General features: G+C 37.8%; 2 protein-coding genes across 5 annotated transcripts in view; one reads left to right on the top strand and one right to left on the bottom strand.

The window, feature by feature from the left end:
• Positions 1-22,720, top strand: part of Atg4a (autophagy related 4A cysteine peptidase) — a 107,730-nt gene that overhangs the window by 83,031 nt on the left and 1,979 nt on the right. Inside the window, exon 13 of one of the 2 annotated variants that reach the window (XR_010046618.1) lies at positions 5,576-6,601. The exons of the other annotated variant lie outside the window; for it this stretch is intronic. The gene's annotated coding sequence lies outside the window, so the exon portion shown is untranslated. The remainder of the gene's footprint in view (positions 1-5,575; positions 6,602-22,720) is intronic. 2 annotated transcript variants of the gene reach the window in all.
• Positions 1-22,720, bottom strand: part of Col4a6 (collagen type IV alpha 6 chain) — a 381,091-nt gene that overhangs the window by 25,365 nt on the left and 333,006 nt on the right. For all 3 annotated transcript variants that reach the window (XM_013150206.3, XM_013150205.3, XM_063246264.1), the window contains 12 exons: positions 21,115-21,174; positions 20,070-20,114; positions 19,579-19,632; positions 18,772-18,841; positions 17,667-17,774; positions 16,624-16,764; positions 15,478-15,582; positions 13,036-13,196; positions 6,355-6,534; positions 5,653-5,836; positions 954-1,025; positions 573-680 (listed from right to left, as the gene is read on the bottom strand). In XM_013150206.3, coding sequence (XP_013005660.1) covers positions 573-680; positions 954-1,025; positions 5,653-5,836; positions 6,355-6,534; positions 13,036-13,196; positions 15,478-15,582; positions 16,624-16,764; positions 17,667-17,774; positions 18,772-18,841; positions 19,579-19,632; positions 20,070-20,114; positions 21,115-21,174 — 1,288 coding nt within the window. The remainder of the gene's footprint in view (positions 1-572; positions 681-953; positions 1,026-5,652; positions 5,837-6,354; positions 6,535-13,035; positions 13,197-15,477; positions 15,583-16,623; positions 16,765-17,666; positions 17,775-18,771; positions 18,842-19,578; positions 19,633-20,069; positions 20,115-21,114; positions 21,175-22,720) is intronic.

Below are 22,720 nucleotides of genomic sequence, written 5' to 3' on the forward strand. Positions count from 1 at the left end.
GAGGAATCAATAAGCTCCAGGGCACCTGTTCCAAGATGAGCCTAAAGTCCTACAACAGTGGTTACAGATTGCTGACCCAAATCCTGAAATTTTCTGAACAGCAGGTCTTGCAGAAAGGCTGAGAATGTGCATTATTAATAAGTTCCCAGGTGATGCAGGTACTGGCCCAGTGAACACAGTTTGAGACATGAAGCTCAGGTTCGAAAAACAGGATGTAAGAAAAAGCATAGGGACAACTTCCTTCTGACTGATCTGAATGTTTCTTTGACCTTTAAGAGTTGACCCAGAAAACTGACATAGTACTGGTAATCAGGTGCCCTGGCAGAGTCCTGGTCACTAATGGCTTTGTGATCTTGAGCAAGTCTCTTTCTGTCTTGGCCTCAGTTTCCCATCTAAAAGTTAAGGATTTGTTCCAGCTATGGCTGTGTGCTATCTTCCCTGGGTGTGAAATCAAAATATCCCAACCATACCAGAGGGCAAACCTAGCTCTCTGTCATTGATGGAGGATGACTACAATCTACATATACAGGTACACAAAGGATAAATAGATGAATAAAAGCCCTTTTCCTTACCTGGCAGTTCAGGGAGATGTAGTAATCCTGAACTTCCAGGTTCTCCTTTGTTTCCATGAGAACCAGGCTGGCCTGGAGTCCCAGGGAGGCCACGGACCCCTTTAGGGCCTGAAAACCCAAATATAAGTAATGAAACGAAAAGAAAGTCAGTTTGTCTGTGTAATATTTGTGATGTTTAGTCAGTAATTCTAGTATCTTGCTGGCCTCTTCTGTTCTCACCCATTCACACTACCCTTTCCAGCAGCCGTTCTATTTCCTCAGCCTCCAGGGTAGCCATCAGGAAGAATGTGAATGCTCAAATGCTACTGGGACAGACTTTGTTTCCTCTGGCTGATGGCCCTTAAAGTGTGCCCAGTGGCTTTTTCTAGTCTCATTTCATACCTGGTAATCCGGGAATTCCTGGTAATCCTGATGGACCATATGACCCAGGAATAATACAAGGCAAGGTGATTCCTGTGAATGGTAAAATGTATGTATCTGGTGAATCCACTGAGTCGAAGAAGATTTCCCCCTAGCAGGCTCCTTGAATGGCATTCCATTTAAAGGGTTCACCAAGCCCTTTCTACTTAACAGGAAGGTACCCACACAAAAATCTTGGCACCAGAAGCTCTTGGTAATTATCGGTATATCTGTTTAGAGATAAGAATGTCCTTAGTGTTCAAGTGCCTGGATGTTTCTTATCAAACCTTTGGTGCCCAAGTAGTCACCCATATAGTATGTGTTACCTAAGTAGGAACAACAGCAAACAAATACGGAGCCTCTCCTGAAGATGGGAGCAGGTTCATTTGCCAACATTACTAGATTGAAGGGTTTGAAGCCAAGACCCCTCAAGTACATGCCTATCATTTTCTTAAAGTGAAGTTCCTCCCAAACATTGGAGTTTTTGAGATATGATTTTTTGGGGGTGCACTGAAAGCTATTGATTCTTGGTCAGGTGTATCTATATGTCTGTATGACACAGATACTAAAGGACCACTCCCTTATCCATGAAGACACAGTGACCATTCCTTTAGTTTCTTATGTGAAACTGTCAGTTCTGTTCTTCAGGGAAAAGGAGTAGTCCATTTTGATACTCCAGATGTTAGAATTGGCATGAAGAGTCTTTCTTCTAGGAAATTCTTCTTTTCTTAGTCATAATGCAAATAAAGAGTCTATACGATCACAGAGTGGGAGTTTAATAAAACACTGGTGAGCAAATGGTTTGTTGCCTCCCTCAAGTGCCATTTTCAAACAATTGCTATGCTAATTAAATTTAGTTTTACCTATTCATTAAACAATCCTCCAAGGTCTACTTTAAACCACAGAGCCAACAGTTCTAGTAAACTGCTACAGCACTTGTCTGTATTTAAAATGTCACATATTACCTTTCTGAAAAATATGTAGACAGTCTGTGATTTAGACTGCTTAATCAACAAGCTGGCATTTCTCCTCTGATTCTACTTCTGTTTTCCAATAAAAGCCACTTAATTTATTCCTAAATCAATAATGAAAATTGAACAGTGTGGTATAGTGGCTATACTTGGCTATGAAGCCAGACATATTTGGTATCCTAGTTCTGCTAATAGTTACCTGTGTAGACAAGATAATTAACTTCCCTGAGCCTCATATGTTTAATATAAGTGGCCCATCTCATTTGGTGTTTGTGAGAATTGTATTAAACAATGTTGATAGCACTTATCAGAGTGCCTGATACCCTAGTTTATGTTCAACAAATAACAATTCTTATTGTATTTAAGGAGGAGCATTCAGTAGAGCTCCTACAAGACCATTCCCTGGTTTCTACCCCAGTCAGGTTAGTGACACTATTTTGTACCTTTGATATTAATTTACTGCCTTCTAGACCTCAGATTTTTACAGCCATATTAACACAGGTGGAGAGATGGATCCTTCACCATGGATGGGTACACTCATCTATGTCCTGCCATACAATGAGATGACAGAGTTATTTCCCTAATACAGAAATATACTTTATGAGCAAGAACCTCATGTTGAGATGCTTCACTGGGGAGAGGAATTCCAATCTTGTGCTTTGTGTGGGCCTGGGTCTTTTGAAGTAGGCCAGAACTGCCTCTATAGCTGGTGTCATGAGGTTACCCTGCATGAAACTCTCCTACCCCCAACTATCTCAATGGCTCATTGAGTCCAATACGTTGTACTCTCACCATTACAATTCTATTGCTTTATGTACATTTCAAGAGACAAACTGTGTAAAATACAAATATTCCTGATCTATGTCCAAATGTGAAGCCACTCATCCCAAATTTATCAAATCAGCTTCATAGATACTTTACTCTGTGGCCACCAGATCAAAACAACAAAGCCTTTAAAAGATGGAGCTGAAGACAGGCTTCTGTTCTATGACAATCACCCTTTTCAAACAGGGGCTTTAGTGTGGTGTTTTTGAAAGTAGAGAAAATGGTGAGTAAAAAGGAAGAGGAATGTGGCCAACACTAGTGTCTGAGAACCTGTAGCTAGCTCTTATCTATCTCTGTGTCTAAGTGTCCTCTAGGCCAGCCTTTCTCCTGCAGCAGCAATCATGTAGACGAACCAAACAAAGAAGAAAATTAAACTGGGATGAAAGTTTTTTGAGGCCAAAGTGAAGTCTTGTTTGTAGCCCAGATATACCCACCAACCAAATTCATCCTCTATATTGAGAGAAAAATACTGGGACCCACACAGGATCAAGCACACAGTAGCCACTTCAGTAACAACCATGTGGCTTACTGTGATCATTTGGAGTCAAATCCTCTTTGGAAATAGTTGTTGGCTTGACCAAGGTTTGTAATAATTCACAGTTGGAGGTTGAAAGGTTTCTGATGATTACATTCCTTTTTTTTTTTTTTTTTTTTTTTTTTTTTTTTTTGCAGTGTAGCTGTCCTAGCCTGGGATACCCCAGGCTAGGGATTTAACTTTCCACTGGAAAGTTAAATTAGAGGAATTATGACTGGTTACCACAGAGAAAAAAAATCTGATGCTTTAAATGGAATAATTGCTTTGAAATTTTGGTATGGCAACAAGGACATTTTCTGCATAAGGCATCTTCCAGGTGGTAGCATATTATAGTACTACATTGCTGAGAACACTCCATGTCCAGGAACTAGTGAAATTTGGGACTGAAATGATCCTCTAGGCTTCCTTTTGTTGACTCAGCCTGTTCTCAAAGAGTTGGAATGTGGACAGCATTCAGATTTCAGGGCATGTGAGTTTATAGATGCCATGTTATTATAACTCTAATATGTAACCTAGTTTCCCGAATAGTGTGTTGTCTTGGAATGAAGATCCATCAATTGGCAGAGGGGCAGTGGAATGACAGTGAGTAACCTCTCTGGAAACAGAGCTGCAAGCAAAGCTATAGCTGATACCAACATTTCCCAAAAGGAGACTGATACTGTGTGATAACATTTTTCACAGCCTTCCTAGGAATTTGTGAAATGAAATACTGACCTGATTTTAAGAATCTTGAATGATCAAGTTTTAACTTGTACCATCATAATTATTACATCAGTTGACAGAGCTAGATTTTAAAATAGATAAAAAGTTATAGAACCTGCTATTCTATCTTCCTTATTTTTGTAATTCTTGAAGGTGACAAGGTAGAAAGAGAAGAAAGAAGCCTAATAAATGGCCCTTTGATTATTGGAAGACACAAGTAAATAGTAACCTTTTATGAACGTTGTACTACCCTGGGCAGGTCTAGAAAAGCAAAGTATTACTCATCTTCCTTAGTATCTAGAGACTTACAATATAGTTAGGAAAAGTGAAAGTATTAATGGAAAGAGAAGCTTAATTTAAGTAGCAATGACATACTGTGGAGGTCAAGGGAAAACTTAATGGGACAAGAAGGGTTTATGTCTTTAAAAGATGAGTAAGACATGACTGCATAGAAAAAGGAGGACATCAACATGAGCAAAATCTTGGAGCTGGAAATGAAGGGACCATGAGCAAACTCTTGGAGTTGGAAATGAAGATATTTGTGTTTCAGTACAGTGAAGAAAACTAGTGTCTTGGTTTTAATTTTTTTTAAATTAAGAATGTGAGTATACGGTTGAAAAGGTTGGTGATGTCCATGTTTGGAGACTTCTGGGAATTCCATGCTGATGCATTTGGAAATTAATCTATATCCATTAAGGAACATTTGTAGCTTTGGATGAGGAGAGTAATGATGGTATTGCTACTTTTTAAGTATTAAATTTGAAGCAATGTTTATAGTAGAAATGAATACAAAAAAGCTAAGGTAGAAGATACAAGTTGCCATTCATTCACTTAACTTTCCATCCATCTAGCCCCCAAACTAACTATCCATTTATTCCAAAAACATACAGCTAGGAATGAAATAATAAGAACTTAGTGGCAGGAAGAGAAAGAAAAGAATATGATTCATGTCAATCTAAGACTAAGAGCTAACTTCAAATTTTCAAACTTCAGATGACTATAAGAACTGTGGTGCCACTAATGGAAATGTGGAAGTTGTGGAACATAGAAATTCAGATTAAGAACTATTCTGCTATGTGAAAGAAGATATGTTAATAACATAGGACTTTCATAATATATAGGCAGGAATGTCACCATAATAATGCCTGAAATTCAAGTAAGAAAATAAAAATAAAGATAGTTAAGGTATAAAATATGAGTCAGACTAGATGCAACTAGGTTCTCTGCACAATTTGAGATTCCATCAATTAAGGAAAGGTTCTTCCATGCTGATGATATAATTTAGAGGGCACCTTATCCAATGCTCTACTCATTATTTCAATGACATTTGCAGTAAATGGTCATCTGCTTCTCTTTGAACTTTTCCAGGGATTATGAGCTCATAACTTCTATACAACTCTGTGACATTTTCACTCTGTCCTTTCAAGAAGTTCTTTGCTAAGTGGAGCTGAATCTGTATTGCTCTTCATTCTAAACTTATCCCAACACAATATTATGCTTTTACCTCTTATAAACATTTAAGAGGATTGAAAGTAGTAATTATGGTCTCTCAAATCTCTTCTCATGACCAGTTCCATGCATCTGAGTTATGGCCATGCTACAAGAGATTGATTTTCCAAGTCCAAAGCCATGTGATCCTGTGACTCACCTGGAGATCCACGGAGACCTTGTTGACCTGGAAACCCATCTATTCCTTTCTCTCCTGGGGGACCTTGAGGTCCAGGAAGTCCTGGCAACCCAATTCCTGGAGGACCAGTTGGACCAGAATGACCTTTTCCACCAGGAAGTCCTGGTAGTCCCTTTTCTCCTGGGAATCCCTTTCCACCATCACCCTAGAAAGTAATAAAAAACAAAGCACATTTCAGAGAATTATCTGGAGTTCTATTACTATAGAAAAGAGGTAACCAGTATGACTAATGATTCATAATTTGTTAAAATCCTCTATCACTTTAGTTTATTAGTCTTCTCTGAGTTCAATTAGTGGGAATGAGTCTTGTCAATTATGGGTCATCTGATATTTCAGATGGAGGTGGGAAAGAATTAAGCAGGATAACAATAACCTTTGAAGTCACAGAAGAAGTTGAGTTGCTTGAATGGGAAAGCCATTGAGAAGCTGAAGCATTTTTAAGTGATATAGTGAATTGTTGCTAGCATTTATCAAATAAAGTAATGGCTATTCCCAGAAAATAATTCCCACTTTATAGAAAAGCACAAAGTCAAAAGTGTCAGTGACAGAGGCAGGAACAGATACTGTGAATTCTTTATTTTGTCCGTCTCATGGTCTAGTTGCCATCAGACAGGTCAGATTTGAATATGTACAGTGCTAATCATGTGGGATCAATCCACTTACTTGAAGACCTGGCAGACCCGGTAAACCTGATATTCCATCTTTTCCTGGGGCTCCTTTTATTCCAGGGAAACCTTGGAGGCCACGATCACCTTTCTCCCCTGGCATCCCTGATTCCATACTGAATGTTGGTTCACCCTTCTTTCCTTTAACACCTGGAAGGCCTTGAGGTCCAAATGAACCCTGACAAAGAGACAAAGAAGAAAACTCAGAAGATACAGACTTCATAAGATTCTGGAATGTGGGAAAGGTATGACCTAAAGCAGGCCCTTGGATATGTTTTGGCATTGTTCTGAGCACTTGATTATGCTGTCATCTTGGATAATAATTTCCATTTTCTTTTAAATTTTATTTTAAAGGGTAAAATTAAACATAAGAAAACAATGTAAGAGACACAGATTTCAAAGAAAGACAACTGGAGATCTTCACTGTATATCACATTGTCTCTAGTGTTCTTCCAAATAGTTGTCCATATCTTCACATACAATGAATTCATATAAAACAAAATCATATAAAACTGACCAGAACAGGATAATGAAGGCATTTTAGGCCTTCAAGACCAGACAATAGGAAAGTCAGCAATGGTTGCCATGATGTCTCTCATTCTCTTCAAAATAGCTGTCCATACCTTCATGTATCTTGAAATTAAAACAAAACAGACTAAAATCACTCTGAATGAAGAATAATAGTATTGCTAGATTTCACATCATGATGCTATGGAATCAGCATTGGGTAACTTAATGTTGCTTTTTCGTCAAAGTAGCTGTTCATTTCATCGTGCATTATATAATTGATTCTCATAAACTGTTTAGAAGTTCTATGTATGCATAAGTCTCTACATGTGTACCTATTCTTTCTGTATTAGAGGGAAAAACAAAACAAAACAAAACAAAGCAAATTCCTAGAAAAACATGAAATGAAAAAGACATATAAACAACAATAGCAAAGAGCCCAGAACACTGACAATATAGGTCTTCAAAACAAAGTAGTGTGAGTGTAACTATGGTAGTTATTTTACATAATGATCTTCAAGAGTTCCTGAGATAACCATACAATAATATGCACAATTGTTCCAAACCTATGCATGTTCACTATTTGGTTCCAAGAACTTATAGAATTTGTAGCACAATCATCTTAGCTATCCTAAGTGTGTTTATATAATTTTAGGTATTTTTTCTTTTCCCTTCTTTTTTCTTTTTCCTCATTTTCCCTGAGATATTATTTTTCCCCTTTAAGCAGATTCTTGTCCTTTCACTGTGTTTACTGAGTTTTTTGTACCCTTATGCACCCTTACTACTTCTTACGCTAGGGAGATTATATGGTATTTACACATGTGAGTTGGATTTATTTCACTTATGACTATGGTCTTGAGTCGCATCCATTTAGTTACAAAAATCTCAATTTAATCATTCTTTATTGCAGAGTAGTACTCCATTGTATAAAAATACCACATCTTTTGTATCCATTCCTCAGTTGATGGGCATTTAGGTTGTTTCCAAGATCTGTCTATTACAAATTGTGCTGATATAAAGATGGGGTGCACATATATCATGGTAATATGATATTTTCAGTTGTTCTGGGAATATGCCCAGAAGTGGAATAGCTGGGTCAAATGGGACTTCCAATCCCAGCTTTTTGAGGAATCTCCAGACTGACTTCCACAATGGTTGCACCAGTCTTCACTCCCACCAACAGTGAAGGAGAGTTCCTTTTTCCTTGCAGCCTCTGCAGCATTTGTTGTTGGTAGTTTTCTTTATCCTGGCCATTCTTTCTGGAGTGGGATGGAATCTCAGTGTGGTTTTAATTTGCATTTCTCTAATGTCCAATGATGCTGGACATTTTTTCATGTATTTATTTTCCATTTGTATTTCTTCATCTGAGAAATGTGTATTCATCTCAGATGCCCATTTTTGGACTGGGTCTTTGAATTTTGGGGATCTGATTAATTTAAAATTCTTTATATGTTCTGGACAGAAATCCTTTGTCTGAGGGACAGTTCAGTAAGATTTATGCCCAATTTGTGGGTTTTCTTTTCAATATGCAAGAGATTTCTTTCAAAATGCAAAAACTCTTTAATAGGTTGTAATCCCAGTTGTTGATTCTGTGAAGTATTTTGCATGCAGTTTGATTCTTGTTCAGGAATTCTCTACCTACGCCTATGTCTTCAAGATTTCTACCTATTTTGTCTTCCAACAAGTTTAGTGTTTCTGTTTTAATATTTAGATATTTGAGACATTTAGACTTTAGTACATGATGATAGGCATGGGTCTAGTTTTAGTTTTTGGCATATGGAGAGCACCATTTATTGAAGAGACTGTCTTTCTTCCAGGGGACATGTTTGGCCCCTTTATCAAAGATAAGGTGGTTGAGTGTGTTTGTGGTTGTAGTTGTATCTTCTAATCTATTCCATTTACCTTCAGGTCTATTTTTATTCCGATACCGTGTTGATTTTATTATAGTAGTTTTGTAGTATAACGTCAAGTCAGGGATTGTGATGCCTCCTGCCTTGCCTTTGCTATTCTAGGTCTCTTCTGGTTCCAGAATTTTAGGAGTGATTGCTCTAGATTTGTGAGATATGCTAGTGGTATTTTGATTGGGATTTCATTAACTCTGTATAACATTTTTTGTGAGAATGGTCATATTCACAATATTTATTATTTCTATCCATCAACAAGGGATATCTTTCCATTTTCTGAGCTCCTCTTTGATTTCTTTTTTCAGGGTATTATAATTTTCCCCGAATAGATCTTTTGCTTCTTTTGTTAGATTAATTTCTAAGTATTTCATTTTCTTGGATGCTATTGTAAAGGGTGTGGCTTCTCTTATTTCTCTTTCAGGGGTTTTCTTGTTAGTGTATAGGCATGCTATTTATTTTTGAGTATTGACTTTGTATCCAGCTACATTACTAAATTTATTTATTATTCCTAGGAGTCTTTCAAAGGAGTTTTGGGCATCTTCTATGTAGAGTATCATGTCATCAGCAAATAATGATAATTTAATATCTTCTTTTCCTATCCTTACTCCTTTTATTTCTCTCATGTTTAATTTTTCTGGTGACAATATTTCCAGCACTATATTGAATAAGATTGTGATAATGGACATCCTTGCCTTGTTCCTTTTTTTTTTTAGGGTTTGGCTATTTAATGATGCTGGCTGCTGGTTTGTTACAGATGACTTTTATCATATTGAGGTAAAAACCATCTATTCCAATTTTCTGTAAGTTTTTATCATGAATAAGTTTTGGATCTTATCAAAAGCTTTGATCATTAGGGAGATTGGCCTATAGCTCTCTTTTTTAGTTGGGTCTTTCTCAGGTTGTAGTATTAGAGTAATGTTTGCTTCCAGGAATGAATTAGAGAGAATAGTTTCCCTTTCAATTTCACTGAAGAGTTTCAGAGTGTCAGCATTAAATTTTCTTTGAATTTCTTGTAGAATTGCACAGTAAATCCATCTGGACCTGGGCTTTTCCTTGTTGGTAAGGATTTAATTACATTTTCAATTTTGTTAATTGAAATTTGGTTATTAAGCAGTTTTACATCTTCTTGACTTAGCTTTGGTAATGTATATGTTCCTAGGAATCTGTCTATTTCTTCTGTGTCATCAAGCCTATGAGAGTACAGGTTTTCAAAATAGGTATTGATGATCTTCTGTATTTCCAGAGGATCTTTAGTGATTTTGCCTTTTCCATTCCTTATTGCATGAATTTGAGTTTTTTCTGTCCTTTTTAAAATAAGATTGGCTAGAGACCTGTCAATTTTATTTATTCTTTCAAAGAACCATCTCTTAGATTCATTGATTCTTTGGATTGTTTTCTTAGTCTCTATTGCATTGATTTCTGCTCTGACCTTTATAATCTCCACCCTTCTTTTGGGCTTGACTTGGTCTTCTTTTTCTACATGTTTGGGGTGTAGCATCAAGTTGTTTATTTGTATTCATTCTGTTTTCCTGATGTGGGAGTTCACAACAATAAATTTTCCTCTGAGGACTGTTTTCATTATGTCCTGCAGGTTCTGGTAAGATGTATTTGTATTTTCATTTGCCTATAGATATTGTTTAATTTATCCTTTAATTTCTTCTGTTACCCTCTTATTGCTCAGGAGTATATTATTCAATTTCCATGTGTTTGTGGGGCTTTTGCAATTTCTTTTTTTCCTTAATGTCTAGTTTCAGGGCACTATGATACAATAACATGCATGGGATAATTTCAATTCTTTTGCATTTACTTAAGCATGTTTGTGGGCTAGTATATGGTCTGTTTGAGAGAACGTTCCATGTTCTGCTGAGAAGAATGTATATTCTGATGTTGTTGGATGGAACACTCTGTATATGTCTACTAAGTCCATTTGTTAACAAGTATGATTCAGTTCTGTTATTTCTTTGCTGATTTTCTGTCTAGTAGATCTGTCCCTTTCTGTCAATGGTGTGTTAAGGTCTCCTATTATAATTGTGTTATTGCTTATTTGATTTTTCATTTCTGTTAATATTTGTTTTGTATAGCTGGGTGTTCCCAAATTTGATGCATAGATATTTAAGATTGTTATCTCTTCCTCTTGAAGTTTTCCCCTATCTAGTATGTAGTGACCCTCTTTATCTCTCTGGATCATTCTTGGTTTGGAGTTTACATTGTCTGCAAACAGAATAGCTACCCCTGCTTTTTTCGTGATTTTGTTGCATGGAGTATTGTTTTCCACACTTTGACTTTCAGTCTATGAGTTTTCTTTTGGGTTAGATGGGTTTCCTTTATATAGCATATGGTTGGATGTTGTTTCTTGATCCATCCTGCCAGTCTGTTTCTTTTAATTGATGAATTGGGGCCATTTACATTATGGTTATAACCAATATATATTGGTTTACTTTTGACATGTTATCTTTCTGCTGTTGAATCTTTACCTTTCCTTTACCTTTACCTTCTGTTTAATTGTTTGCCTTGCTTAGTGGTTTTTTCCTACGTCTGTCTACAATGTCTTTCCATATGCTTTGCAGGTATGGTTTGGTGGTTATGAAGTTGTTCAGCTGTGTTTTGTCATGGAAGTATCTTATTTCTCCATTGATTTTGAAGAACAGTTTTTCAGGGTACATCAGTCTGGGTTGGAAGTCATTTTTCTTTAGGATCTGGAATACTCCTCTCCATCCTATTCTTGAATTCATTTTTTGTGTTGAGAAGTCTGCTGTAATTCTGATAGGCTTTCCTTTATAGGTGATCTGTCTCTTCTCTCTAGTAGTTTTTAATGTTCTGTTCTTATGTTGGATTTCTGGGATATTGATTATTGATTATTATATGTCTGAGTGTAATTTTCTTTTGGTTGTGGTTATTTGGAGTTCTATATGCTTCACTGATCTATGTGTCAGTTTCCATTCTCATGTTTGGGAAATTTTCAGCTATTACTTCTGTAAATAGCCTCTTGATATCATTTGTGCTGTCACCTTCCTTTCATTTATCCCTATCAATCTTATGTTGTTTTTCTTTGCATCATCTTGAAGTTGTTTATTTCCTGGTTCCTTGTTATTTTTAAAAGATCTTTCTTTTCCTTTTCACTAGCTGCAATCTTGTTTTCAAGGTTTGAAATTCTATCTTCACTTTCATTGAGGAAGTTTTGCCAACTTTCGATGGAATTTTTGATTTCCTATATATCTCTTTGAATCTGCTTCATACCTTCTGTTTGTTCCTTATATTAGTCATTCAGAGTTTCCATCTTTTTGCATTGTTCCTCTAATTTTTTTAACTATGTCTTCTTATATATGTTCAGCATTTCTTTCATTACATTTATCATTTCTTCTTTCACCTGGGAGACTATTTCTGATCTGAGTTCTTTTATAGCTTCCCAAAGTTGTTTCTTTACTTCAGTTATCATTTCAAGAATTTCAGGTGAATGGCTTTTAATTTGTTCTGTGTCCATGTCTTCTACGCTTGCTTGGATTGGGCTGGAAGTTTGAGATTGCATTTTGCTCTAAAGTTTTGTCAGTTTCCTATATTCTTGGATTTCAAGTGATGTTTCAAAGCTTCCCCCTTGCACTGGGAATAATCTGGGTCACTTTTGGCTCCTGGGGCAGACTACAGGCAACTGCTAACCATTTGGAGTTCACTGGGCATGGGCCAGTTAGGCCTGCGGGGACTCCCATGCATCCTAGGGTGATTTCAGACATGGAGAGTGGTCTTACTGCCTGGGAATGAAGTTCCAAGGTTTCCCTGTGTGCTGGGATTCAACCTGCATGTGCGTTCACAGCCTGGGACTGGATTCCAGCCCCTGCTAGCTCCCTTTATTTTTTGTATCCTTTCCAAATTTTGAACATTTTGGCCTTTTTCAGACAGAGTTTTACTATGTAATGCAGGTTGGACTTGAACTTGTTTTGTAGCCTAGGCTGGCCTTCAACTCACAGCAGTCCTTCTGAGTGCTGGGATTACAGGCATGCACTACTACACCTGGCAAGTTTTGAAATCTTTAAGGATTGACACCTCATGTTAATTCCTATTTAACATTCACAGCCCACCACAGTGCAGGCAAATTGCAGACAGTTTTATGAAAAGAAGTAGGAAGAAGGGAGAGAACATAGGTAAGTTAAAGAAAAAGGGACTTAAAAGACCATCTAGTCAGACTGTATGTTACAAATAAAAAACACAAAGGGAGTAAGGGACCCTTGAAAGCTCCCATTGTTTCCTCAGGGCAAAAGTTTGGCAAGACTTACTGGAGACCCTGCTGGGCCCTGTGCACCTTCAGAGCCTGGATCTCCTCTGGTTCCTTTAAGACCTGGAAAACCTCTGACACCTTGTGGCCCAGGCAGGCCCGGTTCCCCGCGTGGTCCAGTGTTGGTGACACCACCATCACAAGTGCAAAAACCCAAGTCCCCTAGGGGAAAAACAGACAATGTAAAACAAAGTAGGCCCTCTTTTGCAAGAAAAAAAAAAACTGATAATAGTTATTTGTGGCTTTGAGGGAATCAAGAGGCCTGAAGAGAAGAGACTCAAATGAACACATTTAGAGTATGTCTTTGAGAAGTGTGGTGTAAGGTCCAGTTATCAGTGTGTCTAATGTGTAGCTGGGGTACATCAGTAACTTATACCTAACTGAGTCTAGCATTGAAGCCACTCAAAGATTATCACCACCAAAGTGGTTTTTCCCCTTGATTCTTGCATACAGCACAGGGATTTTCACAAAGTACCTTTAAGAAGATATCAAGGAGTCACTAGCATATAGCTCCATCACCTTTTCCATGCTTATGGTCTGGAGAATAAGAATTAGTAGCAACACAAGTGGCGGTGAGTTTCCCTAAGATCCTAAAAGATCTCTTCTTAGTTTTAGTAAACTAATAATCCTCAAAACTCTGAAAGAACAGTCTGTTCTTCACATTATCATATGTTGAGCTTAGATGCTCTGAAATATGAAATATTTTGGATTTTATGTTTTTGGTTAGGAATGCTCAGTCAGTAAGGTCTATGGACCTTACTGGAAGTAAGGTACACTCAAAAGTCTGAAGGATATGAAATCTGAAACACTTCTGGTCCAAACATTTTGGATGAGTCATATTCAACTTGTACTTATCAAGTGTGAACCATGGACCTCCTACATGAGTCACCTGTGATGTCTGTTTATAAAGTAGCTTTCTGAGCCCCAACACAATCATAATCAGTCAGATTCTCAAGAGGCCAAACACAAGAATTTAATTTTTAATAATTTCCTCTAGGAAATCATGTATGATGGATCTTGACGATTACTCTCACTAGTGTAGATTTGAAGAAAACCTTTAGGTCCCATGGACATACTGAATTGGCAGTTGTCTCTGTTTTTGGAATGCTAATAGTATTTAGAAAAACATCAGCTCTGTGTTCAGTCAGGGAAGGGCCAAAATTAACATCCCAAGTCTAGCCTTGCAATTTAGTGTCCTTTACTGCTCAATCTTTGTTATTATGGTTTGGATTGAGAATGTTCCCTAAAGCCTCATGTGCTCATAGGTAGGGCTTCTGGAAAGTGATTGAATTGTGGGTGATAGGGCTGACTTGCTCTTAGGATCTGGTCTGAAAAGACAGGTCCCTGGGGGTGTGATCTGGGAGGGTATGTCTACATCCTCAGTTCCTTTCTTTCTCTGTGTGTTTCCTGGCTACCAGGACTTGAGCAGCTTTTATCCACAGCAGGCCCTTTCACTATCTTTGAGTCTATCAATCATGAACTGTAACTGGGAAACAAAATAAACATCTTTGTGTTGTGAGTATCACAATTTATCCCAGCAACAAAGAAAGTGATCAATTCAGTCTTCCTTGGATTCGAATAGCAGAGATCAAGATTTCTGAATTTTCTGATCTATGTCAAGACCCGAGAGTCTAAAACATCACTACTTCCATATTTAGTGACATTTTATGACAGGGGAATAAGAAAGGAGAATAGTAAGTTAGAATTTCACCATTTGAGGCTGAGGAGAGCTATTAATTCCTGGAGAAAGGAGGAAAGATCTCAGATAACCCAAACCCTTAGGCCAGTGGTGGGGAACCTATGGCACATAACCCACAGTGGGTTGTCTGTTATTTTTGAAATGTATAAAAGGTTTGCCATCATTGCTAGACCATCTCTAAACCTATCTTCAGTCCATAGCTTCACTTCCCTCACCATCCTGGTTTGGGGTACAACCATAAAATACTGACTTATTTGAACATCTTCCCCTCAGAGGAAGGAATGAAGAAGCACTCAAAGGTGGTAAACAGATGGAGAGATACAGTGCAGTGTTAAATGCTCTGTAGCATCAGTGGAAACTTGAGCTGTTTCCTTGGAGCAGTTGACTTTTTGAGTCTCAGGTCTTGACATGTTCAGAGCCCTTTGCTTTATGCTGAAGGTGATGATAAGTGGCTTCCAGCCTTGGCTTTGCAAACTGGGAAGGGCTGTGCTGGCCAGTACTCTAGGCTGCCAGCAAAAGCATCTGTAGGTTTAGTGCTAAGAAGAGAAGCCTGTCAATCACTTTGTCCTATGTGAACTCAGCTATCAGCCTCAGACTTATTTATAGCACTTCCAAGAATCCTATAATCCAATCCTTTCTCGAAACCTATGTTGCTTCCATTTGAGTTCCCAAGGCTATTGGTTCACTCATTCCCCCACAAAGTCTTGTCTAAGAAGTGTGGAGTACAAAGAAACTGAAAATCACCTTTTACTCCTTTGCGGCCTGGATTTCCTTTTAGACCTTGTTCTCCTCGGAGACCAGGGAACCCTGTCCCTGTGCCATTTAGAGTTCCAGTCTTAGATGGTGGACCTGTAGAAAAAAGGAATGTGAAAGATTAGCAGCTCTTAATGCAGTCAGTACAGCAGCTTAATCATGAAGGTCTGGGTTCTTAAGCCTCAGCACCCAGAGCAGAAACCAAAATATCAAGGGATGACAAAATTCTCTGTTGTCTTGACTCACTCTACTATTTTTTTTTTTTGTCTTTTTCCTTTTTATTGGTACCAGGGATCGAACTCACGACTGCCTGCTTGCAAGGCAGGCGCTTATGCCGCTGAGCTAAATTCCCAGCCCCTACTCACTCTACTATTTATAAAATCTCTACCGTCTTCCAGATACTGGACTAGACATTGAGCATTCTGAGATGAGCAAAGTAGCACAAATAACTCAGAAGATTCCATATTTACTCCAGAAAGCCCCCTTATGACAAAGGAGGAATGAGGTATAAGCTTCAGTGGTTAGGTTATTTAGGGTACAAAGAAGCATGCTGGGTAATATTCCCAGCCTTTCTTTCAGAATCTAGAATCTCATATTCATGTATAAGATCTGAGGCAAACAGGCCATTGGAGGTATTATTTATTTGGCCTGGGATAGAATCTAGGGTTCGTGCATCCCAGGCAAATACTTCACCATTGAACTAAACCACTGGCACCTTATGTAGACTTTTGGGCAGCTACACTGAGGAAACAGCCATGACTTCTCCTCTCTTAGGTGCTTAGCACTCCCACTCCCATCTGAGCCTTCTAGTCTAGAGGAAGCTCAAAAGAGTCAATGCTGTTTCTCCATGTGCTGAAAAGCTCAAGGATCAGGAAGGCATTAGATCCTTGGTGTTTGATCATTATGATAGCCCTTGCTTGCTTGTTCTTTGATGAAGAACACTTTGCTGTGTAGCTGACATCAGGAGAAGCAGGGCTTACCCAGAGAATATAGAAACATTTTTTGGCAGGATTTCTAGATTTATCATATACCCTGAATGAGCAGTTTCTCTGTGAGAAGCTCCCTCAAAAATCATGATCTTTTCATACTGTGAATCACACCTGAGCCTCAAGACCAAAGAAAATATGAACAACTTGCCTGGTGGGCCTGGTAGACCTGGTAGGCCTGGCAAACCAAGTCTGCCAGGAAGGCCGGCTCCTCCAATTGTGGTATGGCCAGGGTTTCCTTGGTCCCCCTTCAGACCGGGAAGTCCCTGAGGCCCTATCACACCAGGCACACCTGAAAAGATAAACCCACACAAAGATGTTCATATTACCCTACTCCCAAGGGTCACTCTGATCAGTGGCATGTGTGAGAAGGAACTTGAGGGAAGAATTTGGGAAATCATTTGCTTTTCTCTTACAATGAAGTTAGAAAGTTCTTTAGGGTTTACTTCGCTTAAGCTATTAGGAAACTTAGGCCCAAAGGAGAAAGGAAACACAATCAGAGACACAGTTTCTTAGTGGCAAACTCAAGAAGAAAACCTAGCTCTCTAGCCTTCAATTTCTGGATTTATTTCCACCTTGGCACTTGGCCAGCTATAGCTTTCGCTAGTGGATATTTTAAAAACTAATATCTTTAACTGTGCTTATGTACAAGAAATTTAGAAACCAGGAACTTTAAGAAATAATGTCTTAAGTTTTATGTTTGGGATAGCCCCACCTGTAGATTCTGGCGTGATCTTTCTCTGCTGGCTACTATAGTATGACATTTGAGAATGCTTCTCTGATGATTGGTTCAAGGGTGTCACTCATTAAATCCTGGGACCATTTAGTGCCTGATTTAAGCCTAGACTGAAAGTCTGGGAATAAATTAGACCCTGTGTTTTCATCAGACTCTCCTGGAAAGCATTAGCTATGATGACACATTCACAGAAGGACAAGGCTCCAGCTACTCAACTCAGACCTCTGGTAGCTGAAAACCTCAATGAAAGTCTGGAATTGTTTGTCCAGCTGTGATACATCATTTGAGTCAAAGGAAAGCTCATGTAGGACTCGTACACAGGCACTATGCCTGCATACATTAGCACTGATAACCCATCTGCTTATATAGAAGGAGAACTCATCTGCTTATATAGAAGGAAATGCAAGGAACAAGAGTGGCTAGAGGAGTGATGTGTGCAAAGGATGAGTTTATTTTACCTGGCAAAGCTGGAAGGCCAGGGATGCCAGAAAGGCCACGTTGGCCGTGAATGCCTTCATCTCCTTTAATGCCCGGGGGTCCTGGCATACCAGGATCTCCAGGATAACCTGGAATTACAATGAAAAAAATTACTAAACTTAATGGTGAGCCACAATGCTGCAAAATTCCCAAGAAGTGATCCAGAGAGCTGTTTAGGGCTAGAAGATTCTTTCTTGTTCTTTCTAGATCTCTCAAATGCTAATAGTGGTAATAGGCCTATAGGAGCTAAGGGTCCACTAGTTTTCAGAATTTGTCTGGTTAAGGCTTTCTTTTCATTAGATCTGTTAAGCACTAGGACAGATCTTTTACTACTACTAATCTGTAATGCTCATCATTTGGATTAAAATGTCCGCTATTTACCTTATGCATATAGGTTTCCTAGGAGTGGGACACAGGAAGTTCCTATCAACTATTTATTAATCGGACAGGGCATGGACTGGATATGAAAGGAGAAGAATAAGTTAGGGAAACCCAGGTTGAAGAGGCACTGTAGTAGAAGCTTTTGATCAAGCAAGAAGTAGCTGAAAATACTGGGTATTTGGATCTTTGGAGAAGACAAGGGAAAGAAGTGGATATGCACAGTAAATAGCTAAGAAGAGAATAACACAAACTTTCTAAGTATCACGCAGTTAAAGACTCTCAACAATTTTTCCCCTTAGTCAAAGATACCTTCCCACTTATTATGAAATTTTCAAGTTTGAGCACGCATGAGATCATTTACATAAGACCCTGAGTATCCCATAGTATTGGGCTGAAGCCAATCAGACTGGGGAGGATATTGATTTTTCTCTCAGCATAATCAGGAGTATAATTTTTGTAAACCAAACTCAGGCCCAGGCAGATCAAAATTCTAATCTTAATGGACCCAATATAAACATGTGAGGTTAAGTTTGGTTTCTCTGCCTGAGATTGGAATCTGCTTCATTCTTTAACCTCAGAATGTGTGAAGGACTCTTAATAGTGTCAGCAATTCAGTAACTGACAAAGTATCTTTTTAAAATTACCAGGGACATAGAATTTAACACCTTGCTTTTATTCTCTGGTCAAATCAGTTAAGTGTTGTACCTGAGATCATAGCACCATCAGCACTGGTGAAAACATCTGGACCTGGCAGGCCACTGGCACCCTTTTCACCCTGCAAAGATTAAATTGAACACAAATACTTTTCTGACCTCATTGTAGATCTATGTGCTATCAAAGTCAATACCCAGAAAAAATGAAAAGTTTCTTTCTTTTCTGTGACCCCTGATTTTCAGGATAAACTAGTCAAAGGATTAATTAATTTTAATGTCCAATAAAATTGGAGATGAAGGGAATACAAGGCAGGCTAGAGGATCGACACTCAACTGCAAACCCATCAAGGAAAATGAATTCTAATTTTATTTTGCAACATCAGTTAAGGTCATTCTGCTTCTCAGCCTGGGAAATATAGCACTGGCATAAAAAAGTTGGCTATATCTAAGAAATGCTAATGAAGGAACTTGATGTCAATTTTTTCCACTCTTAACAGGACCGAGCTTTTACTAGTGTTACTATCCTTTTTAATACATGATGTCAGACAATTGAAATCAAAGGAGTCCCTGTTTTCCGAAAGGGAGACCAAGTACCAGAATCAGATGCAATGGAATGCCCACAATAGGTGGTAGGAGCTGTCTGGCAATAGGAGATACATTATCTACAAGGAATTAAAAAAGACTAATAAAACCTAAAAGTTGATAGTATCTGAGGAACGATCACTAACTTTGTGTGTTCTAAGTTGATTGCATGCATTTTTTGAGAAAAGACATCAAATTATTAGAAACATTTCATCTCACATGTAGACTTCTTCACCTTTCCACCCCCTAACTCTAGCTTTTCACTTCTCAACATTACCTTAATTCCTGGGAGTCCATTGAACCCAGAAATACCTGGAGACCCCTTCTTGCCCTGTGACAGAAACATAGTTATTGCTAAATTCAAAAGAGAGGTTTGTCTTTGGATTAGGCCAGGTAAAATAGCACAAGAAGCTTGGGTGGCATGGCTTGTTCTTCACTTTGGAAGTTATAAAGTCTTCCAGAAGACTAGGTAGTCAACTTGTATATTTAGTAGGTACAAAGATCACACAGCTATGGATATAAGCAGGCTGGCCTTACTAGCCCTTGATAACATGTCAAAGATGTATTACCACATTTCACATGTGACACTGAATACCCACCATCTTGGGGGAAAACAAGAGTGGTTAATATTACAAGATTATATTATTAAAGGAAGGTGAACAATTTTTATTATAAGTAGGGTCTCCATTAGGCCATGTTAAGTAAAGCAGAGGGGACTTTAGATTAGCATTTCATGTATTAAGGCTTTACTGACATTAACCAAAATACCTTTGTTCCTGGAGGGCCTGGCACTCCCTCTGAACCCATAGGACCCTGAAAAGAGAATAACCACACTTATAAAGATTAATAACTTGTACTTTGAAAAGCTACTGAACTTAAATAATAAAGTTATCTGAGTTAAAAATTCAGTGGCTTTAAAAAATCAGGTAAGTGAATGTTCCTAGACCTGGCTTGATAACTTCTTTCTAAGAATTAATATATGATGCTGAATAGCCACATGAAGCATTTTAAAAATAAATGGAAATATTTTAAATAGTAGGTAGAATTTAGCAGAAGGGCTAGTGATACTATACTTAGGCTGCATTAGTTATGTCAGAAAATTTTTAAATAGATTATGAGAGGGCCTCCATCCCAAGTACGTTTCTTGTTCATGATCATGTGTTTTCAAGACAACAGAGAGGGAAAAGTAAAGAAAGAAATAGCATAGTAATGGGTAAATCGATACTCAAAAGGGCTCTTAAAAAATCTCAGTGACAAGTTAAAAACATACTTCTTTAAAATGTTATTCTTCACAACTAAGATTTGCTAACTGCTTGAGGCTCAAGATTTAAGTACCTATCTAGGAATCAGAGAGGTTGTTATTATTTCCACTCAGGATAAGATTAATGTTGGAAACTGCTGGTGCTAAACATTACTCATTATGCTTTAGAAATTTCCAGGCTTAGGAAGTTTCTATCCTATAAAGATACTTCCATTCGTGTGTCACCCTCTTGCCCACATTCCCTTGGAATAGAATGAGATGGAAAGTAAGATTACTCTTGCAATATTCTTTAGCCAGAAGATAGGTATACATGAAGAAAACCAGAGTAAATAAGCAGAAGAGCCCCTCACAGTAGGGGGTACCTCATTTCTTGTTCAAGGAAAACAGTCAAAGGAATGAAGCTAAGTGGAAAGAAGAGGTCTTAGAAACCTGCCAAAGAGCTGATGAGAAATAAGAGAGGCTTAGGTGGCTATCAAATTACATAATATAAAGGACTAAACAGGAAAGAAAACAGACTTGATAGACTCAGGCAGGAACATTCCAAGCTCATACCCTAGGCCCTGGTAAACCAAGGATTCCTTTTTCTCCTTTTCCTCCAATAGATCCAAATTCCTAAAGGAAAAAACAAATCACATGTTGTAACACTAATTTTCTCATAGGTCTCTTGGCTCCACAGAAAGTGGTAATTTCAAACCAGCTCCACTGTCTTGTTAGGGAGGTATATTATGTTAAATCCCTCTATCGATGTCTAAAAAGCACATAGGGCCTGAATATAATTTGGACCATTCATCCAACAGTCTTCTTTGTTCCTACAAGTGATATAATTTCTACTGTAACAGTATTCATGTTTTTATAGTATCATGAGTTTACAAAAAGAGGAATAATAAAATATCTAACCTTATTGATTTTACAAGGTTAAGATCAATGAGAAAGATAGATTTTCTGACTTCCATTCCAGGGCCATTTCCACGGTAACTGGGTACTTTCTACCACCTAGAAACTTGCCTTTTTCACCCACAAATGGAGTATTATGCATATCCTTAGAAGTTAATACTAAAGATAATGTTTTTCCCTTGCAAGACACGATGACTACATTCTTTCCCATGAGAAGGAGAATTTCTACCAAGTCATGGTCTGGAACTCTGCACCTCTATACCCCTGGGACCTTAAGGTTCTTACCTTCAGAGCTCAGATTTGGGCAAAGAATATTTAGATCCATTGTAAGCGTAAAGGAGGCAGTGTTGCTTCATCAAATGTAAGCTTGTGAAAAGACACTAATTGTCATGATACATCTCTTGTTGTGTTCTTCACGTGACCTGGCTTAGCTGGTGTGAGGCCACTGTTAAACTCCCATTTGTAGCTTATTCTTCCTTTTGTATGCTCCATACATTTCCAATGGGTACTTAAAGCTGTATGAATACACCCTGGTTTTCTAGTTCATAGATTTATTTATTTATTTATTTAGTGGGGAGGGTATGTGTCTGTGAAGAGTCCAAATTCAAAGTAGACTTTGCCTTATGTTTCCATTCATTTGTTGGAATGGTTTTATCCTGGGTTGTTTGACTTTATTGTCTGTGATGGTATGAACAGCTATTTTGGCAAAAACAAGACATTATAATAGCCAGTGCTGATTTAATATCATCTTGTTTTGAAGTCCTACCATACTTTTGTTCTCCTGTTTCCATTGGTTCTATCATATAGCATTTTATTGGATTTTATCATGTGTGGTAGTATAAACCATTTTTATGGACAATGGGATAATATAGTAACCACTGTTCATTTTCTGTTATTTGGTTCTGAATGCCCTGTAATATTTTCATTCTCCTTAATGGTTTTATACTATTTTGTTATGTTTAATACTATTGTGTATGAAGGTACGTTCAACTATTTCAAGGAAAGAGACAGTATGGTAGCTAATATTATATCGGGTTGTCTTGTGGTGAAATACTGTGTTGCTTAAATTGTTCTGTTCTGATCTGCTTTGTTATGTCCTATTTTATCTTAATCTCTTTAAAATAAAAATATAAAAAAAACAAAAACCAAAGTAGACTTTGGTTTCTATTTGTCTCTTCTCTTTTCTACATTAATATTTATTTGTCAAATAGTTCAGCCACCATGACGAATTGAATTTTTAATTTGAAAAGATTATGACATAAAC

This window comes from Cavia porcellus, unplaced genomic scaffold, assembly GCF_034190915.1.
Source record: "Cavia porcellus strain 051 isolate PalLab524CR breed Dunkin Hartley unplaced genomic scaffold, mCavPor4.1 scaffold_3, whole genome shotgun sequence".
Lineage (NCBI taxonomy): Eukaryota > Metazoa > Chordata > Mammalia > Rodentia > Caviidae > Cavia > Cavia porcellus.